We start from the raw sequence: 21,613 nt of genomic DNA, 5'->3' as shown, positions 1-21,613 counted from the left end.
TTACTTTTTGTTAAAAAAGATGATGACGCGAATTTCGCCTCGAATATGTATATATTGAAATGTTTATGTTGTATTTTATGAAAATTTTGGTCAGTTTGTGCCTATCCATTTTTTTTATTGAATCGCATACGGCGAACTGAAGTGTAGCCAAATATTCTCTAAACAGTATTCTTAGGCACTAGGGCCACATTCAAAGTTTGTGGTATCATCTTCTTCTCATAGTAAGTTCTCTTGCTGGCCTCGGATGGCGGCGGGGTGAAGTCCTCGCCTGCTAATCCAAAGGTCGCTAAGTTCGAGTCCCGCCTGGGTAAATTACCCTTATCCTTTGGGCGTGGATGGTGGTATACGTACGTTAAATATATGTCCTCACTAAAACCCCGATGTAAAGGCCGAATAGTGCTGGTTTCGGTGATGTAGTAATAAATGAATAATATTGCCAATAAAACTCTAAAAAATTATGTCGATCGAAGGTTGTGGCACCCAAAATATAAGATAACGTCTCGAATGTATTAAAATTTTGGTTTTGTCTGTGATCTTCAGCCATATTTCCCTGAAATAATGTGGCTATATGACTACCGAAATTGCAGTAGATGGTAAATTAGAATTCATGAAATAAATTGAGGTGCAGAAAACTATAATGTACGAAAACAATTCCACTCATAGCCCTCCCACAACCCGTAATTCCTCCCCACCCTCTTCCTAACCCCCTCCTTATCTATGACCCATCCCCATTCCTCCCACCCTGTTTCACAGCACCTGTAGGCCCATCCATTCACTCCGGGGCCCCTTTTACTGTGCAACACAAACACTTCCTCTTTTCATTTGTGAACTTCTATGGCTCAAGAGCTGCCTGTAAATGTATGCATCCCCAGAGAAAGCCATTTATTTATTTTTCATCATCCCAAAAACAGCTCACTTAAGGCCTTTTACATAGGGGGGTATAACATGAAACAACAGCTATCACACACAACCATGCCCTGGATAAGGGCAACCTACCCAGGCGGGACTCGAACCTGCGACCTTCCGTTTGGTAGGCGAGGACTTTGCCCCGCCGCTACCGAGGCCGGCATTCAAATACAAACTCATGGTTCAGTTTCAAATAATTATCAATGAGTTAGCAAAAGGTCCTGAGAAAAAATCTTAAGTCCCGCACTACTGTTCTGAATAACTACCCATTATACTTGTCACCAGATAAAATTGCTAATTTTCATTACCCAAATTTGTACCCTTCCAGCATTATATTTCATGCTATTGGCAGTAATTGAGCTAAAGGAGTATTTGTTTTTGGAATAAACAAGTATATGGGCCCTGGTAAACTATTGCATTTATTGTAATCCTAGGCTAAGGAAAGAGAATTTCAAAACCAAATGTAATAGCATAACAGGAATGAATGTATTCTAATGTCAAAGGCATTTTCTCAGGAATCCTCACTGCTTCAATTAAAGGAACGAAATTTCTCTTGTTCTTCAATTTCAATCTTATTTTCAATGCTCATATTAGTTCACTTCACTAATATTTTTTTACTGCATTCAGGTATCTGGTGGTAGCCAATTTCTGCATAATTATGCCATTTTAGCTGCAAAAAAAACATGACATTTCTTCCTACAGGAATGGGACATTTTTTTCTTTGCATCCACAGAAAATGGCCATGCAAATGCAAATTCATGTTTCATTTTTAAATAATCATCAATGTATGAGCAAAGGCTCCTGTGAAAAAAATCATATGATAAGAAGATAAGGATAAAAGTAAAAATCACCATGCATTCATGTTGTGGCACTCTAGATGTCATAACCGATTCTCATATTTTATAAACTGTTGACACTAGAACACTAAAATTATGCACAATCTTTATTCATACCAAAATGAGTGTCTGTAGCAAGTTTCATGAAAATCCAAGGGGGCCAATCCAATGAGTGTGAGGGCCTGGCTGATTTGGACGTGGCGTGACCCAAGAGGCATGGAAAATGGAAAGTTGGTGCGAACCACTTAGCTGCAGAAGCAGGAGAATAACTGTACCTTTTTTCACATGCAGCCAAAATATTGATTATAGTTCTTTTTCTTAGTAGATTTGTCCATTTATTACATGTAAACAAACGTAGTCCCTGAATCTCAACTATTCCAATATATATCTAGTTCTTCGAACCCAAGAGTACTCGAAACAATGGGAGATAATGTTAGAGAGGAGAAGTTTGTCTCAAAAAGAGTGAAGGGAACATGGGGAACTCTTGAGCTACTAACGGTGGTTAGAGGAAGATAAAGAGGAAAAGGTAGATTTGGAAAAGCATATGACAGGGTTAAATTGGATTAGCAGATGGATATTCTTACTATATTGATATTGGAGTCAAATAAAGGAAGTGTACAAAATCCCGAAGGCGGCTGTTAAAATGTGCATTGGCGAACAGGTAAAGGGATAAGCAAGGCTGCTGCCCTCACATTAGTTAATATCAAAATTTAGTTTTCAATCAACAAATCTATTGAGTGAGGTAAAGAAATAAACTTTGGAGGACAATGGATTGTAAGTGGTCTACCGTAGTTCCTTGTATTCACACGGCTCATCTTGCCCAATTCATGTACAGAAGCTACGAAATGTAAAGGCCGTTTTACACGGTACATGGAATTGCGCAATCTGACGTACTAGAAACAAGACAATCTGACAACTAGAATTCCTAGAACACAAGCGAGAATGCGTGGATGCGAGACGGCAAAATAGCCCGTTCTAATTTCGTTCATGCATTTGTGCAACTCCACGCCATTTTAGAAATTAATGCAGCTCTAACCTGCACAATTCCGTGCTCAGTGTAAAACGGCCTTAACGCTTGTTACGTATTTTTCTTCCCTTATCTTCATGCACATAATCTTTCTTTTTTATTTCATTTATGGATTTTCTTTTGTGAATCAAATGCTTGATAGAGCTTTACAGTACTCTCTCTATAGTTCAGCCCTGCCAGTTGTACGGTGTTTTTATACCGTAGCTCTGTGATTTCTAATAATCTACTTCTTAGGTGAGCCTAGTCCAACTCAGACAGTACATGCCTACAATAAAACATGAATTCTGCTGTGTAATTGGATCATTATATGTGATTACCAAGTATAACTGGAGTTCTTAATTTTAAAGAGGATTTATTTCATTTGTGTAAAGATCTAATTTTTTCCATGCACAATTGTTTTATTTTTGTACATATTAATTATTTATGGAGTGGTAATCAAATATGTTTTGTGTTTGACTAGCAAAACGGTGATGCATCGTCCCCAGCTGCATCAGAGGGTGCTGAGAGGTATGCGATGACATCGCCTCCTCGAGAAGATCTCGAGCCGTTTGAAGATGAGAGTGAGTTGATTGGGGGAGGGGGGGGCGATGAAGAGCGCGCCCTGCAAGAAGAGGAAGAGGATGGCGAGGAGCTGTTTGGCGACAACATGGAAGCGTACGTTTTAAGTATTTCTTTAGTTTCAATTCATTAGCCCTATTTTATATGAATTGTCATGTACTGTGCACCCTTGTTTAAGATTTACGCTTGTTTTTTGGGAATTGAATTTAGGAAAATAATGATCCCATAAAAATTGCACAAGATTAACTTTATTATGTAATGGAAATTCTACTGGTTTTATGTAATTTTTTTAAGTTTTCCGAATTATTTTTTACTTGTGAAAGTAGTCACTGTTGTAGGTGACTCCCCTTGCATTGTCCATGTCTCTTTTCTGGGGAGAGGCTTGCCATTGGCCGGCATGCCAAATTACATAATGTGTTGGATTTTCTGAGGTGTTTAGCACATATATATACCTCGTACCAAATGGTGAGAAGGGGATGAGGGAAGGAATATTCCGATATTAATACAATACGAGCGTGCTGCGCCCGCTCTTTTCAATGCAGGTCCACAGAGGGATAGGTGCGTTTCTAATTTTAAAATGTAGGAAAAAAAGGCAGGGTCTTATTTACAAATTTAATTGAAATTTTCATGTGCAAATTGAGGTCAGAGGACCTTTTTAAATGCAACATTAGAAGTAATTACACTATCCTCTGTTAAACGCACATGATTACTCATACTTACGTATCAACAGGAGACTTGAATGTGGAATCAGCCTCATTTTGATAAAAGTTATTTAAAGAATGCGAGATATTGTTGCAAATGAACAAATGTATCAGTTTGTGCGCCGTTAACGTCAGGAATATTTACAGGTTTTTTTTTTACTATTTAAAAACCAATCTTAGGAAACAATAGCAATATTTAGGAAGTAAGATATGCCGTCGCAGTTCTCTGATAAATTCTGTGCATTTTGGTACTTCATTTGTAGAGTTTGGTTGCGTATAAGTTAAGAAAAAGGTATCTATACGGTAGAAATAATATGGAAGGTATATATGCCTCTTACTCAGGCACAGCAGTTAACCCCTTCCACTTCAATTAATTTTCTGAATATCGTGCTCATATTGTCTATTTTTTTCTGTGGTTCTCTTTTAAATGATAGGTAATGAAATTATAATTTGTAATCAACGTAGAACCGTGGAATATAATGTGATTATTATACATGGAGAACATAGCTATCACTACTCGAATAAAATCATTTTAATCCTTCCAATGCGTCATGTTTCATGAAATATGAATTATTTTTGTATACTATGAATGTTTTAGCGTAGTTAAGCTTTCAAAATAATTAAATTGTTCCTCTAAAGAGTGCTAACATTATGAAAATCCGATGACAAGATACACTCGTCATTAAGCCGTTTGGCATCGAAAATTCATGATGAGCTAGACTCGTCTTTTCAGTGTGAGGGGTTAAGCATACATTGTTGCGAAGTATTGGAAGAATATTCAACTGTTTGTCTTGCTGGGAGGTCTGTCCCAAGCAAAACTGTCGACTGGCATAAGCTTTTGCTTTCAGGGCTAATGGCTAGGGGCTGAGAAAATTCGTATAACAGTGTATTAGTTGAATGCTAATGTTCACTGCACTGAAGAATTTTAATTGCAAGAAGTATGCTTCCTATTTTGTGATTACCTTTTCAATTATTAATGTGATAATTTTTGCCTTAGTGCTTGCCTAATTTATTGTGCATGGTTTGCAGAGATTATGCTCCAAGACCATCCCTGGATCGCTATGAAGCCAGCGTGGTGGACGACGACGATTACGACGTGATATCTCAGACGGATCGAGCAGCTGCTGAGATGGCCATGAGGCGGCGCGACCGTGAGGCTGGGCTGCTCATGAGGAGAGGAGATCGAGAACTTATATATGGTTAGTACCATTGCTCGTAGTTTTCATTATTGCATTGTTTAATCATTGGGATGAAAGGTTTTGTAATTTCAGGCTCGCCTCCTTTGCTTTTATGTTGTTTCAATTTTCTTTCTTTATTTCTAAAACAGAGGACAGTGATGATGAGGATGTGCCCCGTCGGAAACGTCGGATGCAAGACAAGGCCGCAACTGGGGATGTGGACGAGGCAGAGGTATGCGTACTGTGCGTACACCTTCATTAATTCCTTTGGTTTAAAAAATAATGTAATCTTGATCACAATTTCATGTTTTACAGCTCATAGAATCAATTGAAAATCTAGAGGACACAAAAGGTTATTCTACGAAGGAGTGGGTTTCTATGCTGGGACCAAGGACTGAAATTGCCAACCGTTTCAAAAGTTTCTTGCGTACTTTCGTCAATCCTAAAGGACACTACATATACAAGGATCGAATAAGGCGAATGTGCGAGAGTAAGTGAATAAATAGTGTGTATTTAATGTGTATGAGAAAAGAAACTTGTTTCCAATCTTCACTGGGTATAATTGATCCTGAGGTTCCTCTGTAATTATTAAGTTAGACTTAGCACAATTTTCCAGTTTATTTATTTGTGCATGATGAATTTTTTTGTATGCTATAACCGTGAATATGACACTTGAGGATACTGATATCTGTCACTAGAATTTATTGTTGCTCCACACGCCTTTACATTTTTTCAAAAATTGCCACTCGCAGCGCTACCAGTCATCCATATCAACTTTTCATGAGGAAATACACTGCATTAATATGTAACTGAGCCAATAAATCATATCAAACACACATTTAACGCATGCAAGACAATTTTTAAATTAAAATGGAACTTTCCGATCTTTTCTGTCATCGATCACAATGTAAAATCATTGCTGACAATCACAGGGTAGTCAGTTCAGATTGAATTGGTGATTTTTTTTTGGGACGAATTCATATCTAATGCACCAGTGATCCCCCTTTCGCCACCCTGCTCTTAAATAGGAGACCTGTGTTTTAATTTTAAAGAATTCCACCAAACCCTTCTACCTTAAATAGGTACTTCACTCACCCTCTCCTTGAAGACAAATGTCCAACTCCTTATTACATCTCGGTTGACTTTCATAGCATCCTCTCCTCCCAGGTTCACTGCAGCTCATGTTAGGTCACATCATGAAAGCTGAAAAAAAACCTAATCTATGACTCATTAAGAAAATCACTGCAAAAAAACTGATTGTAGATGGTGATCATGAGTCCACTTCAGTCAATGGCAAAAGTCACACTGAACAAGATAAAGCTCCTATAAGCGCCGCCATGCGGTCAATATTTATGATCATATGATGTGTGTGTGAAGCAGCAACAGATGTAATGGTCATGTGCCATTTTCTCGAGCCTCCTTTAATTGAGTCTCCTTGCCTACAACATTCACAAGTGCTCTGTAATTAACTAAGTTCTTCCTTTAGTTGGTTCGTTTTTACTAAAGGGGAGGGGTTATAGGTAAGGGTAGTTATGGGTGTCGGAGAGTGGTTATCTAGAGGGTAGTTGGAGAAAGGTTCTTGTTTTTTTTTAAGTCTTTCAAAGAAAGGGGTGAGGAGGGGGTTGAGGGTACCACTGCACTGTCACTGTTACTGTGGGGCCATGTTATAGATCATCAGGATGAATTTTTAGTTTATTCGGAAGTCCTTATTCTCCTTTGTGTTGATCCATTTTATGGCTTGTGCTTGAAAGGGTTTGCCAGCCGTGGAAAAATTGCAAGATGTTGGAGCGAGAGGAACTTGGGAGTGTCAGTTGGGTGGTGGGAGAGGTATGGTTCAAACTGTGTGGCGGACAGGGGATGATGTCTCTGATGGTGTGATAAATATAGCTGTTGCCATGGACTACCAAGATCAATGGTGAAACAGTGCATTTGTGAATGTTGTATTGATCAACAAAACGCATTGTGCAAAAAATGAGATGATTGAAAAATTGTCCAATCTCTGATTAATCATATTAAGAATTTCCCTTAAATTGCGCAATAAATCTAGTGATACAGAGAAACAGTTTTTTTCCCCCTTGGATGTTTTAAAGTGTCAAATGAAAAACATTTTTTTTTTCTTTTAAAACGGTTTATTTACATTTTTTCTCTCTCCTCATCTTCTCTGATCATTTATATTATTCCCAAGAAATATACACTTATATGCTATAATTTCCTAGTATTATTTATGATGTGGAACATGGATGTCTATTATGTGGAATTATTACATAAGGTATTTACAATGTCATGTATGGCAACTATTAAATACATGTCAGGCAGTCAATCTTGGGGACTGGTAATTAAGGAATTAATGAAGGATCTTACGGTAGAAGCTGATCGTATTTAAAAGGCATGGCAGTCACGGTAATTACATTCAGGGTACTAATTTGACACTATATTTTATGAAAAATATATTCTATCAAGTCACTGAAAAACATTTGTTCATGTTCTTTTTGAGCCAAATGAAAAAAGATTTTTACAAACGTTGGAAACATTTAGTTTTTTCGAGGTGCCCATCTTTAAAATCATTATATGTATATTTTTCTCTGAATTGTTGACATTTTCAGGTAATCAGTCCAGCTTTGTGGTTGAATTTCCTATTCTTGCTTGCAAAGAGCAGATTCTGGCATACTTCCTTCCAGAAGCACCCTTGGAAATGCTGGCCATATTTGATGAAGTAGCTAAAGAACTTGTGCTGAACATCTATCCTCAGTACGAGCGTGTATCGTCTGAAATACACGTCCGGATATCAGAATTACCTCTTATTGAAGAGTTGAGAACTTTCAGGTAACATGCTTTTGGATACATCACCTTCTTCCCCCACCCCTCAATGATGCTTTGCTATTTTAGATAAGTTGTATCCTCTGTAATGCATGAAATTTTTGCGCATTGGAAATGGAGCGTTGTGTTTCTGCGAAAATTGCAATGCAGTGGAAATACATTTACACTCATGCCTCGGTTAGCGCAAGGGATGTTTGTGTTATATGTGAGCATTTTAGCATTGGGAAGTTAGGGATGCGTTCCTGGTAGCATAGGTGTTGAGTATCAAATTTCCTATAAACCATATATATTCCTGTAAATAGCCTTAAAAACCATATTTATAGTAACGTTTATATTTTGAAATATCTTTAAAGAAAGTAGGCACGCATTCAAAGACTTTTATTCACGTTAAAAAAAATTTGTATGTGCTTTTGAAATTCCCTCCAGTTGTGCGGATGGGCTAACATATGCTATCTCAGGGGTATGTAATGCATTGCCGGCAGTTGACGATTTTTCAAACCGGTCAAATAACAATTATTGTGTCACCCAGGCGCTTTTGTCGCTCAGCGAAATGACAGGCAAATATTACTTTGAATACCAATTCATAGCTAGTGGAGTTTATGAATGATAAATCATTTTAATTTGAAGTCCTCCGAGGCATTAGTAGCTACGTGAAACAGTCTTTAAATGCTTTGAAACCTGACTCAGGTTTTCTTTCCCTGAAAATGAATGAACGAGATGCATTCTTTTCCAAAACAATATCTTCTCATCAACACTAATAACTAGTTGATGGGGAAAGGAGGCCCATTCAATCACAGCTTGGAGTTCATCAGAAAATGTTGCGGTGACTGCGCTATCAGCACTTGCAGATCCACCAGATATCACTGCAACTGAAAATACCTGTTTGCTGTTTAAAATTCTGAAACCAACCGGAGCTTTCACTAAATGTGTGGGAGTGATTGCCACCCTTGTCTCTTTGTACAGATTCACAATGAACTTCTCGTATTGTTGACTGCTTGGTTGAAGTTGGTGTGGCTGAGGTCACTGATGTTTTATCTTCGTCTTTATTCAGAATAAGACGTCGTGAGTTTAAACTTATAAACGCACAATATTGATTTGACACTCTCTATTTTCAAAGCAATTGATCACTTTCAATTTCTCTTCTAGGTTTATGCTTTTTATTGATAACTTCTTAATTTTTCTACCTGCATTCCTATAATTTGCCATTGTCCTCTTGGTTTTTATTCTGTATGGCTCTATTGAAATCACCTCCTGCTGCTGAGCACCTCCTACTGCTTCACTGTATTCCTAAGATGCAGAAGGCCTACAACAGCTAGAAGGGAATGAAGCCATTGTGTTTGAGACTCTCTAGTGGACCCTTTTACGAGTTGATGCCATTCATGCACAACTTGGCCACCACTCCATTTCTCCCACTTGGGTGAATGCCGATGACCGCTTGAAGGCTTTAGCCTAGCCGGCATAGATTCTCTGCGTGGAAGTCAATCGCCCAATAATCTATGACTGCAAAAATTACGTCTCAAACCGTATTGATTAAAAAAAAACTCATTTCACTAGCTCCACACTTAATTAATCATCTAAATTAACTAATGTCATTCTGTTAAGGAGACGAGATAAATTACTTCGGTAGGCCGGCTATCTGGACCACTTGTCGAGCAATGCTTTTGGTCATTGCGCAGCAATGGATTTCGAATAATGTGTAAACAAAGAGATATATAAACAGAGAGAGAAGAAGATTTGAGGCATGCAATACTACTAATATGTGTAGAATGATTGCAATTTCGTGTGTACTCAGCGCAAGTTCACGTTTTATCATGAGAGCGTAAAAGTTATTTGATTAGGCTACCCTGCATTGTGATGTTTCCCTGAGAAACGAATTTGCGCTGTATCAATCGAAATTGCACTGAATTGTTGAGGCCTTTACTTTGTAGAATTCCATTATGTGGTTGGAATGAAATTACTTTGCTTTTCTACAAAACACACACTTTATTGCCGACTAGTTTCGGTTACACTGTACCATTTTCAAGACTAGTGATGCACATAAGAATTTGCCAGGATATATACTCTGTGGTCAGGTGATTGGAGGGGAAAGGGGAGGGGAGAGGTAAGTGACGGGAGGGGAGAAGGTGGGAAGGGATAGGGGAAAAACCAGAGGTAATTACAGAGAGGAGCGTGGGTTGGCGTCACTGGGGTATTTTTTCCAACCATATAATCGAAATTGCACTAAGCGAGGCATGGGTGTATTGCATAGATGAAGGGGCTGATGATTTACTGAGTTACAACTTCATTATACCATTTGGGTCTATTTTCAGAGCCTCCTCAATCTTCTTTATGCATTTTCAACTTATATCACCAGTGATTCCGGAATATTTTCAACCTTTTCAGGAAAATTCACTTGAACCAGTTGGTGAGGACTGTGGGAGTTGTGACAGCTAGCACTGGGATTCTTCCACAACTTTCAGTTGTCAAATATGATTGTAATAAGTGTGGTTATGTTCTTGGACCTTTTGCTCAAAGCCAGAGTAATGAAGTGAAGCCTGGATCTTGTCCAGAATGTCAGAGCACTGGTCCTTTTATGGTAAGTTTTCCATTAAACAAAATGTTATCAGAATTAAGATGAGCTTCTTCATAAAACATGGCGTGGTTTGGGATGATTGAGTTAGAGCTAATGTAGTGGAATCCAAAAAAATTAGTGTGGCCAGGCATTGGTTGATGCATATTAAGTGTTAATAATTTCATATTACCAGTGTAGCTGATTTATGATGGGCGTTCATAATTATGCACATATGATGAGCATGAGCATAATAATGTAATAATAATAATAAATTTATTAACCTTCAATTTTACAAGGCAAGTCAATAGCAATGATCAAGTACATAAAGTCAGTAAAGGATATATGCACTATGGTGTACACCAAGGCACAATATACATTACAATCAAAATACAATATTACATTATAAAATTGTCATCCTACAAATATTCGGATTCAAAATCCTGTGGTTTATAATTATACCTATAATGTGAAGGCATTTTTGTCATTTATGAATTCATTTAGTGAATAAAAAGCCTTTTTACAAAGAATTTGTTTAATCACAGAAGAGAATATCTTATTATCTTTCATTGTTTTTATTGTGTCTGGTACCTTATTGAAATACTGAATTCCTGTGTAAAGTACACTTTTTTCATAAAATGCTTTTTTGTGGAATATACTATTAAAATTATTAGGATGTCTGGTTTGGTATTTGTGACAACTCAAATGTGGTGTGTACAGATGAGGGTTATTTTTAACAAATATAATTATGTTAAGTATGTAAATACAGGGAAGAGTTAGAATTCTATCTTTGATGAAATAATTTTTGCAAGATTCACATGACTTCAGGTCATTTAAGACCCGTATACAGTAGAATCCTGATTTAAGGTTTTTCAGGGGGGACAAAATTTAAAACACTAAATGCGGAAAAACACTAAATGAGGACCTGCCATTTTTTTCAGGTTTTAGGGTCTGTAATGATTGGAATGGCTTTTTATGAATAAAAAATATTATTTCAAGTGCCTAAAAGGTGCTGAATGCAGCAAAAAATTCTTTAATGAAATGTTCTCTGCCCTATGAAGGTTGGATAATACTTTTCAGGAATCGGCTAAAAAAAATGGGTAGTAAAAATAAGTAATGAGAGGATGACAATTGTTTTAATGAAATATTTTAAGAAAATTCTAATAAACATCAACTTAAAAGCATTCCCACACGGATTATTACTGTGCGCATTAGTGATTCCATTTTTATGCATAATTAAGTGATCTCGATGAAATTTAGAATTTTTTCTGTAAAAGTGACCTGTAGGTGACTATAGCATTTCTAATATAATAAGAAAAGGTGTAAGTAGGTTCTCAAAAAATCGTCATTAAAGATGAGTGAAATAAAGGGACAGCAGAAGATCGCTAATCTCGAATTATAAACTACCGAATATCTAGTAAAACGGAGGTTTTCTGGAATTTTGCCAACTTAACGTTTTCTGTTGCCTCGGCGAAACAAGGGATTTATGAGCCTTTAAAAAGCCTCCTATGCACACATTTTGGATTTCGAGGTCATCCGAAAAAGAAGAATCTTATTTCTAGTATGCGTACAAGTCGATGGTGATTTAACACGATGATAACACCAGATTCGTTGTCATATATCCGCGGCCTTATGCAGGTCGAATGGAGCCGCGAGAAGTTGCTTACGCGGCGCGCTGATCACCTTGGCTCCGACTCGCCTTGTTTCTCGGCAGCTTTTAATAAAATTTGGTTGGACCTTGAATGACGATTAGCTAAACTCTGTTAAGTGAAAAGGTTTAATCTTCAACAGAACTGGATTTCATCCGAAAAATTGTCAGTGCCTCTGGAGTTTGGCAATTTCGTCAGGGTTATGATGTCGAAGTCAACCACCATGGGATACCTGCCGGATTTTTGTATTTTTCCGCGCTCATCTATTTTACCGTGAGTATGCGGTGATTTTTTTTCCAGCATGAGCGATTTATTTAGAGTCTTGGACCGTGATAGTTCGTCAAAACTCCGATTGTCATTCTCTTTTGACATTAATTAGCACCCGATAAATATTTTTGAATCGACAGCGATATCAACCAGCCGCATGTCGATAAATTTGCTCCGGGATATCTAAACTACGATGTAAAATAATGTTGTTCCGCAGGGAAAGAATGCTCTCACTCACGGTCATGACAGGGGAAACACTTCCTCTGTTCTTTCGCTGTTCCTCCGTGGAAACTGACCTTCAAATGGATTGTAGAAAGAATCTTCTAGTGAACTGTGCAATTGATATTGGGTCTCCTCTTTTGAAAAGAGAAAGTAGCCGACTGGAAAAATATTGGGCTAATAATCGACTGCCCGTTGGGAGTAGAGTTGAAAGGAGCATAAGCCATCAATTGAAAACATTACGAGAAAACCATTATTGCAGCGGCCCTAGCGGAGGATAACTCGTGTCATCAGTCGTCACGTATCATCGAAGTCAAGTTCAAGAAGTGAAGGATAAGGTAGTTCGAGGTTATTAAGGGATGACTTTGCTCCATTAGATCGAATCTGATACAAAAAGTGCCCGGTGTTTGGATCAGAAGGGGAGCGAAACGTTACGAGAAGACTAATCACCCTACTTGCGAGTTGAAGGTCGCAGCGCTGCGCTCGCGGAAGAAAGCAGTTGAAGAAGCGTTCCCCGATAGATTCTATAGACTCTTGGTAAACTTTCATGAGACTGTTCTTGTTGATGAGCATAAATTCGAAGATTTTGATGAACTGTCATGAAAAAACGTTAAATCGGGCAAATAAATCTTGAGCGGGACAAATTTTTACGACCATAAATGCGGAAAAACGCAAAATGCGGAAACACTAAATACGGATAATTTTTACATTGTCCTAATAGGGAATGAATCGGGACCGCAAAAAATAAACGCTAAATGCGGAAAAACGTTAAATGCGAAGACGTTAAATCCGGATTCGACTGTAGCTCTTTTCTGGATCCTGAATAATCTCTCTATATACACCATTGAGGCTTGTCCCCAGTATATAATGCCATATTGTCGTAGGCTGTGCATGTTAGCATGATACAGTGAGTCCTCGTTCTACGTCACCCCATTTAACGTCATTTCGCGATAGCGTCATGAAAATTTTGAGACCATCACTCGTTTATCGCACCTACGCTTCGCAATAACGTCAAGTCTTTTAAATTTTGCGCGAAAAAAAAAGGCGAAGCGGCGGGCATTGCAGGTTGTTCGTTTTGTGGGCGGTAATACAGTCAGTCCAAACGAAGTGTAAAACGGTGTGTTTATTCTTAATTGCGATTACGGTTTTAGCAAAAATTTCTGCAAAATGAATTCTTGCGTAGGTGCGCAAGGTTTTACTTGACATAATGGTTTTCAGGAACCTAAAAAGTGATTTCGAGGTATTTTTCCGTGTAGAACTCGGAGTTTTTGTCGTCACTTTTTTCGCCGTGTTCACAATAATTTTGGTTCCCATAACTGTGACGATGTTTCAGCAATGATGATGCCCAGGTGACGCTCGCCCGGGCGACCACCATAGCGAAGCCGAAAAGCAAATGCTGGAAGATACAAAAATGGAGAAGGATTTACGTCACTGCTGCTATTGTCGTCGATGAAGGCAGGAACACGTATTTATGCCATAGTTTGGCATTCCTATCGTAAAAAATGTCCCAGATATGATACGCTAACATTTTTTTTCACGTAGAAATTGTGAGGTCTAGGAGCCGATATTCACTTTTTACATTATTTCTTATGGGATATTATGCTTCGATTAACGTCATTTCGTTTATCGTCACATTTTTCAGGAACGGTAAGTGACGTTAAACGAGGACTCACTGTATAATGTTAATGCTGCTGTCTTAGAACAGGTTTCCATGATTATTCTCATAGCAAATACAGTTTTATTCATTTTACTGCAAATATTATTAATGTGGCTACTCCAGTTTAGGTTAGTATCTATATTTAAGCCTAAAAACTTGAGACTGTCAACATTGATGTATGGTAAACTATTATTGAGCCTCACAATATTTTCTTTTTGTTTCAAGGAATTAGACACGGAGTAATATAATAACTGGGTTTTGTTGTCATAAATTATTAAGTCATTTGTTAGAAACCAGTTTTTGGCTTTGCTTATGGTTTCCAAGACTTCATCTGTTGCCTGATTAATGTTTGTAGTATATATTCTCATTGAGGTGTCATCGGCATACATGGTGGATGGCATAGTATTCATGTAGTCAAAAAAATCATTAGTATAAATTAGGTACACTAGTGGTCCTAGAATGGATCCTTGAGGGATGCCCTCGGTTAAGTCTTAAGCCGATGAGATAGCCATACCGTGTGAGGTAGTTATTTGTACGTATTGTTTTCTTGCTTCCATATAAGATGCGAGCAGTTCATATGTTTTTCCTCTTATGCCTAAGTACTTGATCTTATTTAGTAAGAGTTTGTGATTGACACAATCGAAAGCCTTAGTGAGGTCAAGGAATTAGCTTATGGCTATTTTGTCATTGTTTAGTTGATCATTTATCTCCTGTAAGACTTCGTACATAGCTGTTATTGTTGATTTGTTTTTTCGATAGCCATGTTGGTTTTCAGAAAGTAGTGAATATTTCTCTAAAAAATTAATTAATCTTTTATGAATGATTTTTTCAAGTATTTTGGAAATTATTGGCAGAAGTGAAATAGGCCGATAAGTATTTATATCTTTGGTGTTTCCTTTTTTATGTATTGGAATAATTTTGCAAATTTTTAATTTTTTTGGAAAGATACCATTTTCATAACATTTATTGAATATGTGCGTTAGGGGTTTGGCTATTTTTTTTGCTACCACCTTTACTATTTTTGAATTGATACCATATATATCATTACTTTGAGAGTTCTTTAAATTGTTTATAATACTAAGTACTTCTTTTTCTGTTATTTCTTCAAAGAATATTGAATTAGGAGTAGGAGTATTTGAATTCTTTAAATCTCCGATTGCTGTTCCAGAAATTGTTTTAAGATCTTTGGTGTGGTTCACGAAATAGGAATTGAAATTTTCTGCAATTTCAAGTGGGTCATTGGTTAGTCCATTATATTCTATTTCAGCGATTATGTTCTTATTTGGGCTAGTCACTTGCGTATTTTCTTTAATCACTTCCCATGTGGTTTTGGTAACATTATTTGTTAACATAATTTTTGTAGAATAAAAAAACTTCTTTTTATTTTGCAAAAGCAATTTGTAGTCCAGTTTCGCCTTTTTCTAATCAGACTCTATCTCTTGGTCCACAGGGTTATTTCTATGTTGTAAGTAGCATTTCTGTACATGGTCTTTGTAAATGTAACATTCCCTGTCTATATAACTCTTTTTATTCAAAATTGCACTTTTGTATGTTACATATGGTAAAATACAATTTACTGCATCGAGAAAGTTTTGGAAAAAGATATCATACTTCCTTTCTACATTGTCACACTCGTGCACCTCCTCCCACTGCATTTTATCAAAGAATTCAATTAATTCAAGTTCTCTCTTTTGATTTAAGGGTACTCTTTTTGTAAATCTACAGTTGTTATTTTGTGCAATGTATGGCTCTAACTATACAATAATGCCCAAATGATCAGAGAGGTATTCAGGAGTCAGGAAAGAGGTACAATTTACATAATTTGGTACAAGTACATTGTTTAGACATGTTGCAGATAACCCCTGTATTCTAGTTGGTTCATTGATCAGGAATTTTAGGCCAAATGAGAATATCATATCTTTGAATCTCGTAGATTCTTGGGTGGTGCAGATCAGTTCAGAAGATCTATGTTAAAATCTCCACCCAATATGAATAACTTTTGCTGTTGGAGAAGGTTATTTAGTAGTACTTCCATTTTGCTAAAGAAAACATCTAGGTCTCCAGTTGGCGAACGATAGATGCAACAGATGGTGCACATCTGTGGGTTATCTAACATGATTGCTGATATCTCAAATTTTTTTTCAACACTTAGTTCACAGATGTTATGAGATATTATACTATTCAAGTTTTCTTTTAAGTAAATGGCTGTGCCACCATTTCTGGCTACACTACGGCTAAAATGACACCCTAATTTATAATTTTTCAGTTTTAATACTTCAATAAGATTGTCCTTTAGCCAGTGTTCTGTCAAACATATTACGGGTGGGCAATTATTCATTTGAAACAGATGTTTTTTGTTACTCAGACATTGGATATTTTGGAAAATAATATTTAGATTCGTAATGCTGGGGGGATTATGATTGATGGAAGCTGAAGAACCATTTACCTTCTTTCTGACTATTTGTTGATTGAGATGTTTTGCATTGATTTTTTGATGATTTGAAGAGAGCAATCATTAGCTTTAAATTGGCCAATGGTGATGACTTAGTGTATGGATGTACTTTTGAGAACTTTTATAGAACTTAGACATATAGTGATCAGAAGTACTTTTGGAAACTTTTCCGTCCAGATTTTGATTAACAGAATCCAGTATTTGATTATTTTGATGTAATTTCACTTGTTCGAAAGTCTGATCCATCTGGTTATGTTAGTGTTGTAATGCAGCCATAGGGTAACCCGGGAATCAGACGAGGATCTGATTAAAAAGAGGCCTGTATATGTTCACCACAGTGGTGGACTGAAAAACGACTGCTACTACCACCACTTGAGCGTATAACTTATTATGCTCCACCAAAGGACTGTGAAAGGAACAGTATAATCCCAGTTCTGAAGAGGAAAAGAGCGGAGAACTGTGAAGGTTTTAGGACTATAAGCGTGACAACGCATGTGTCGAAGATACTGACAAAGATCATCTATAGAAGAATAAAATGAAGAGCATAAGAGTACTTGCATGAGAAACAATTTGGATCCAGATAAAGTAAAGGCACTAGGGAAGCAATATTGGCCCTTAGGCTACCCATATAAAAGAGAGTGGAAAAGAACAAGCCTATTTTTGGTACGTTTGTAGACTTAAGGAAGACATTAGAATACATGGATTGAAACGCCAAGCTGGGAATCCTGAAAGAAATTGATGTTCTTTTCATTGACGGGAGAATCATTCACAGTTAATGCAAAAACCAAGGAGCGTTGGTAAAATCAGGACCCTGCTGTGAAGAAGAAAGAATTAGGAAAGGAGTGAGACAAGGCTGGGCATTGTCACCCATAATTTTCAACATTTACATTGAGAAAGCCATTAATGAAATCAAAGGGAAGGCCTCGGGTGTGAATATCCATAGAGAAAAAACTAGCATGCCAAGAGTAACCGATGACATAGCCATTGTAGCAGAGACAGAGAAGGATGTTGATAAAGAAACCAGTTAATATGGATAGGGTAGTGGGTAAATACATATCAGCTGAAAATAAACACAAAGAAAATCAAGACATCAGGATGCAGCAGAAGAGAAGTCAAGGCTAAGATTAAAAGAGGGAACAAAAACTGGAACAGGCTTGAATTAAGCTGCGAATGTTTAAACAGGTTGACTTTGGAGCATATCAAGTGATGCCATCTTCCACCAGTACCATACAATTTTGAACGATTTCTGTGCTGTGCTGCTTCTTCATAAAGTAATGATTGAAAATCAATTCCAATGGATACCCTATATTTGACATCTAATTTCAAAGCCTCTATGGCAACGATGTTCAAACCCACAGAATTTTTTTATTCAGTACTACTAGTATCAGTGGGTATGCACCTGTTGATGATGCAGTGGTGTGTGGTAGTCCCAAGTAAATAATTCTGTGGATTTAAACATAGTTGCTTTAATCATTATTTCAGAGGCTACAAAATCTGGTTTTCCGTACTTGGTACCTATTTGACGTATAGGGAGGAATTTAAGATAGATGTACGTAATGTTAACTTTATTATTTTTCAACATGTAGGGTACAATATTTTCATTTTTTGTTTTCAGGTCAACATGGAGCAAACACTTTATCGCAACTATCAAAAGGTAACCCTCCAGGAATGTCCGGGGCGCGTTCCCGCTGGTCGCATCCCCAGATCAAAGGAATGTATTTTACTTGGGGACTTGTGTGACAGGTGTAAGCCTGGTGATGAAGTGGACATCACGGGCATTTACACGCACTCATACGATGGCTCCCTTAACACGGAGCATGGCTTCCCAGTGTTTTCAACTGTCATTTTGGCAAATCACGTTGAGGCGCGGGATGCTCGTGCTGCAGCTCAAGCATTGACCGATGAAGATGTTGCTGCTGTGACGCGCCTTGCCAAGGATCGTAATGTGGGAGAAAGGATTGCTGCCAGCATTGCTCCATCTATTTATGGCCATGGGTACATAAAGAAAGCCCTAGCATTGTCATTGTTTGGGGGAGAACCAAAGAATCCAGGTAAGAGAACAAGTTTTTTTAGATATGGTAAAGAAGCCAAATAGAAATGAGGATATGATGTATTCCGGTGAACTGATGCACTGAAATCTTCTCGGGCTTCAGATTCAGCTCTCTGTGACTTCCAATAATATATTTTGGCGGGATATTCTTTGTCCTCAGGGCTTGTTGTCAGGTGTTCAAGTCAGTGATTTTTTGCTAGGTGGTCTTGATTGGTGGAGCCTGAAATGATTGTACCTTACATTTTTATGATGGGATTCCATGATTTGCTCATGGTTATCCCTTGGTCTTTGTTGAATTGTTAGCTGGCTAGCCTGAATTCTTGGCAGCCCTGAGGATAATGGAGAAATGTTGCACTGGAACATGAGGAACTGGACAAGGAGTCTTGGAGTTCCTGACCTTGTCGCAAGCCTGAGAAGATTTCATATCTTTAAGAATTGTTCCTTTGCATTAGAAAAGAATTGGTCAAAATTACTTTCATTACTAACCTTTATCTGTTGCATTGAGTGGATTTGGTACTACCACACTTCCTGTTTACTTCCTAAAAAAATCATTCTGCATTACAAACTACTGTGAATAGTGGAAGTAATTCGGTTGTGAACTCTCATTATGACAGCATGGCATTTATTAAATTTTCTGTGTGCTATATTAACATTATTGTCCTACAGATTGTTGATGCAAGTATCTCAGGCTTCCGTCAACCATATTCTTCAATTAAAGGAGACATCCAGTGACTGGTAGACTCAGTAAATAACAGCTTTATTAAAATTGTTGCCATGACAGAATTTTCAATTTCAAGAAAGATTTTAAGCATTTTGTAATTGGACCCCTCAGTTAATGTTAATATGGATTAATAAATTTATTTTAAAGTGTGAGTGGCTGTAGATAATTCTGCTTAAAGTGGTGCTAATGTCACTTTTCTCAGCTTTAAATTTTGACTTCTTATTGAATGAACTTCACAGGAATGAAGCATAAAGTCCGCGGAGACATCAATGTGCTGATTTGTGGTGATCCTGGCACGGCCAAATCCCAGTTTCTTAAGTATGTGGAAGGTGTTGCCCCCAGAGCAATTTTTGCCACTGGTCAAGGTGCATCGGCTGTCGGTTTGACAGCGCACGTCCACCGCAATGTCGCTTCAAGAGAATGGACCCTAGAAGCTGGAGCCCTTGTTCTGGCTGATCGAGGTGTCTGTCTGATTGATGAATTTGACAAGGTATGCCATGATTAGCTTTTTTTTTTCAAGTAAATGTCAAGCAAATTCTCCTTAGTTTCACTTGACCCAAACAATACTATTACAGTAAACCCTCTTTACATCGTAATGGAGGGGACCAAAATTCGGGCAATTTGATGTATGGAGGTTCACTATAGAGAGGTTTTAGTGATAGGCACCATTTTTTTCATATCCTTTGGAAATGAAAGGCACTAACTGTCTTTTAAACCATTATATTTGTGTGTTTAAACACTCTAGAAGAATAGAGTGGAGAGCTGTGTCAAACCAATCCTAGGGGTCTATTCTCTAACTCGAAGCTCCCGTCGTGGTAGCTTCGAACTAGCTACCAGAATTGGCTACCAACCTTATTCTCTAACAGGGAGTAGCTTTCTCAGACCGAGAATTTCTGGTAGCTTTCTCAGACCGGATATGGGGTATGAGAAATATTTCGTGCGAACTCAGATTTTACTCTTAGAACCAATGAAATCGTTCGTTTCATTTCGTAACCTGCGGGAAAATCATAATGTAGTCGTTCTCGGCTGACTTTTTCTTCTAGTTGAAATTAATGTGCTTTGTAAATTACGAAATGCTGAGTGCCTTCAGCTTTCATAATAATAGAAATACGAATAATAATAGAAATACGTAGAAATAATTATATTTGGCTAAGCGGCTTTTATATCAATTCAATAGTTTCGATCGATGCAGCAGTTTATGTCACGATTGATAATCATGTAGGCCATGTAAATATAATGAAGAGAAAATGTTAGTAAACTACCAACACATTAAACCAATGCTATCACATTGTCGTTCTAATTCCCGAGAACTTTACACTCAGCGCTCCTTATGCTTTTGCCTGTTTGATGCAAAAATTTTGATGACCAACTGTTTCTGTGCAGAGATTGTTCCTTCTTGCACTGCGAGAGAATATCGCAATAACATGTGCATACGATAAGTGTATATTATTTCGGGAATATCTTCAACAAAGTTAATGGGAAGGTGGAGAAAATTATGTTTGAAAGTTACGTCATTTCACTCAGATTGGCCTAAGCAATCATTTTAGGCTCACAATATGCTTCAAACGATATTTACACAAAACTCTACTGTCGTGCCGTTCTCACGACGGCTAAATTAATATTTAAATGGTTTTATGAATAAGTATTATATGCCAACCGCCAAGCTTGCACTATTGCAAGCGAGGGCGATTCATTAGAACTTGACCATCATTATGAAAAAACAACCTATTAAACGTAGTTCCTTCTCCCAATATTAAAGTCATATTATATTATTGTTTTTGTGATGACTTCCTCCGTGGGCTTCTGGAATATCCATGGCTACACTTTCTCAAAATTCAAAACAAATACACCAACTTAACTACCGGCACTGAAATTAAATGCGTATATACGGCCAAAGACACACAAATGAAAGCAGAATGATATCATGAACACATTTACTCATTGGAAGAGCAAAAAATTTATTAATAACTATCATGAAACACCTTACATTGCATTATAACACAATAATATATCCACCTCTCTCCGGT

The 21,613-nt window shown here is 37.4% G+C and overlaps 1 protein-coding gene across 1 annotated transcript in view; it reads left to right on the top strand.

The window, feature by feature from the left end:
- Positions 1-21,613, top strand: part of LOC124158478 (DNA replication licensing factor Mcm2) — a 43,854-nt gene that overhangs the window by 486 nt on the left and 21,755 nt on the right. Inside the window, exons 2-9 of the mRNA XM_046533601.1 lie at positions 3,230-3,423; positions 5,058-5,227; positions 5,356-5,438; positions 5,522-5,696; positions 7,810-8,029; positions 10,406-10,598; positions 18,431-18,866; positions 19,826-20,076. Of these exons, the coding sequence (XP_046389557.1) occupies positions 3,230-3,423; positions 5,058-5,227; positions 5,356-5,438; positions 5,522-5,696; positions 7,810-8,029; positions 10,406-10,598; positions 18,431-18,866; positions 19,826-20,076 (1,722 nt within the window). The remainder of the gene's footprint in view (positions 1-3,229; positions 3,424-5,057; positions 5,228-5,355; positions 5,439-5,521; positions 5,697-7,809; positions 8,030-10,405; positions 10,599-18,430; positions 18,867-19,825; positions 20,077-21,613) is intronic.

This window comes from Ischnura elegans, chromosome 5 (genome assembly GCF_921293095.1).
Source record: "Ischnura elegans chromosome 5, ioIscEleg1.1, whole genome shotgun sequence".
Taxonomy (NCBI): domain Eukaryota; kingdom Metazoa; phylum Arthropoda; class Insecta; order Odonata; family Coenagrionidae; genus Ischnura; species Ischnura elegans.
Note: the sequence above shows the minus strand (reverse complement) of the source record. Positions and strands in the feature narration are given on the sequence as shown.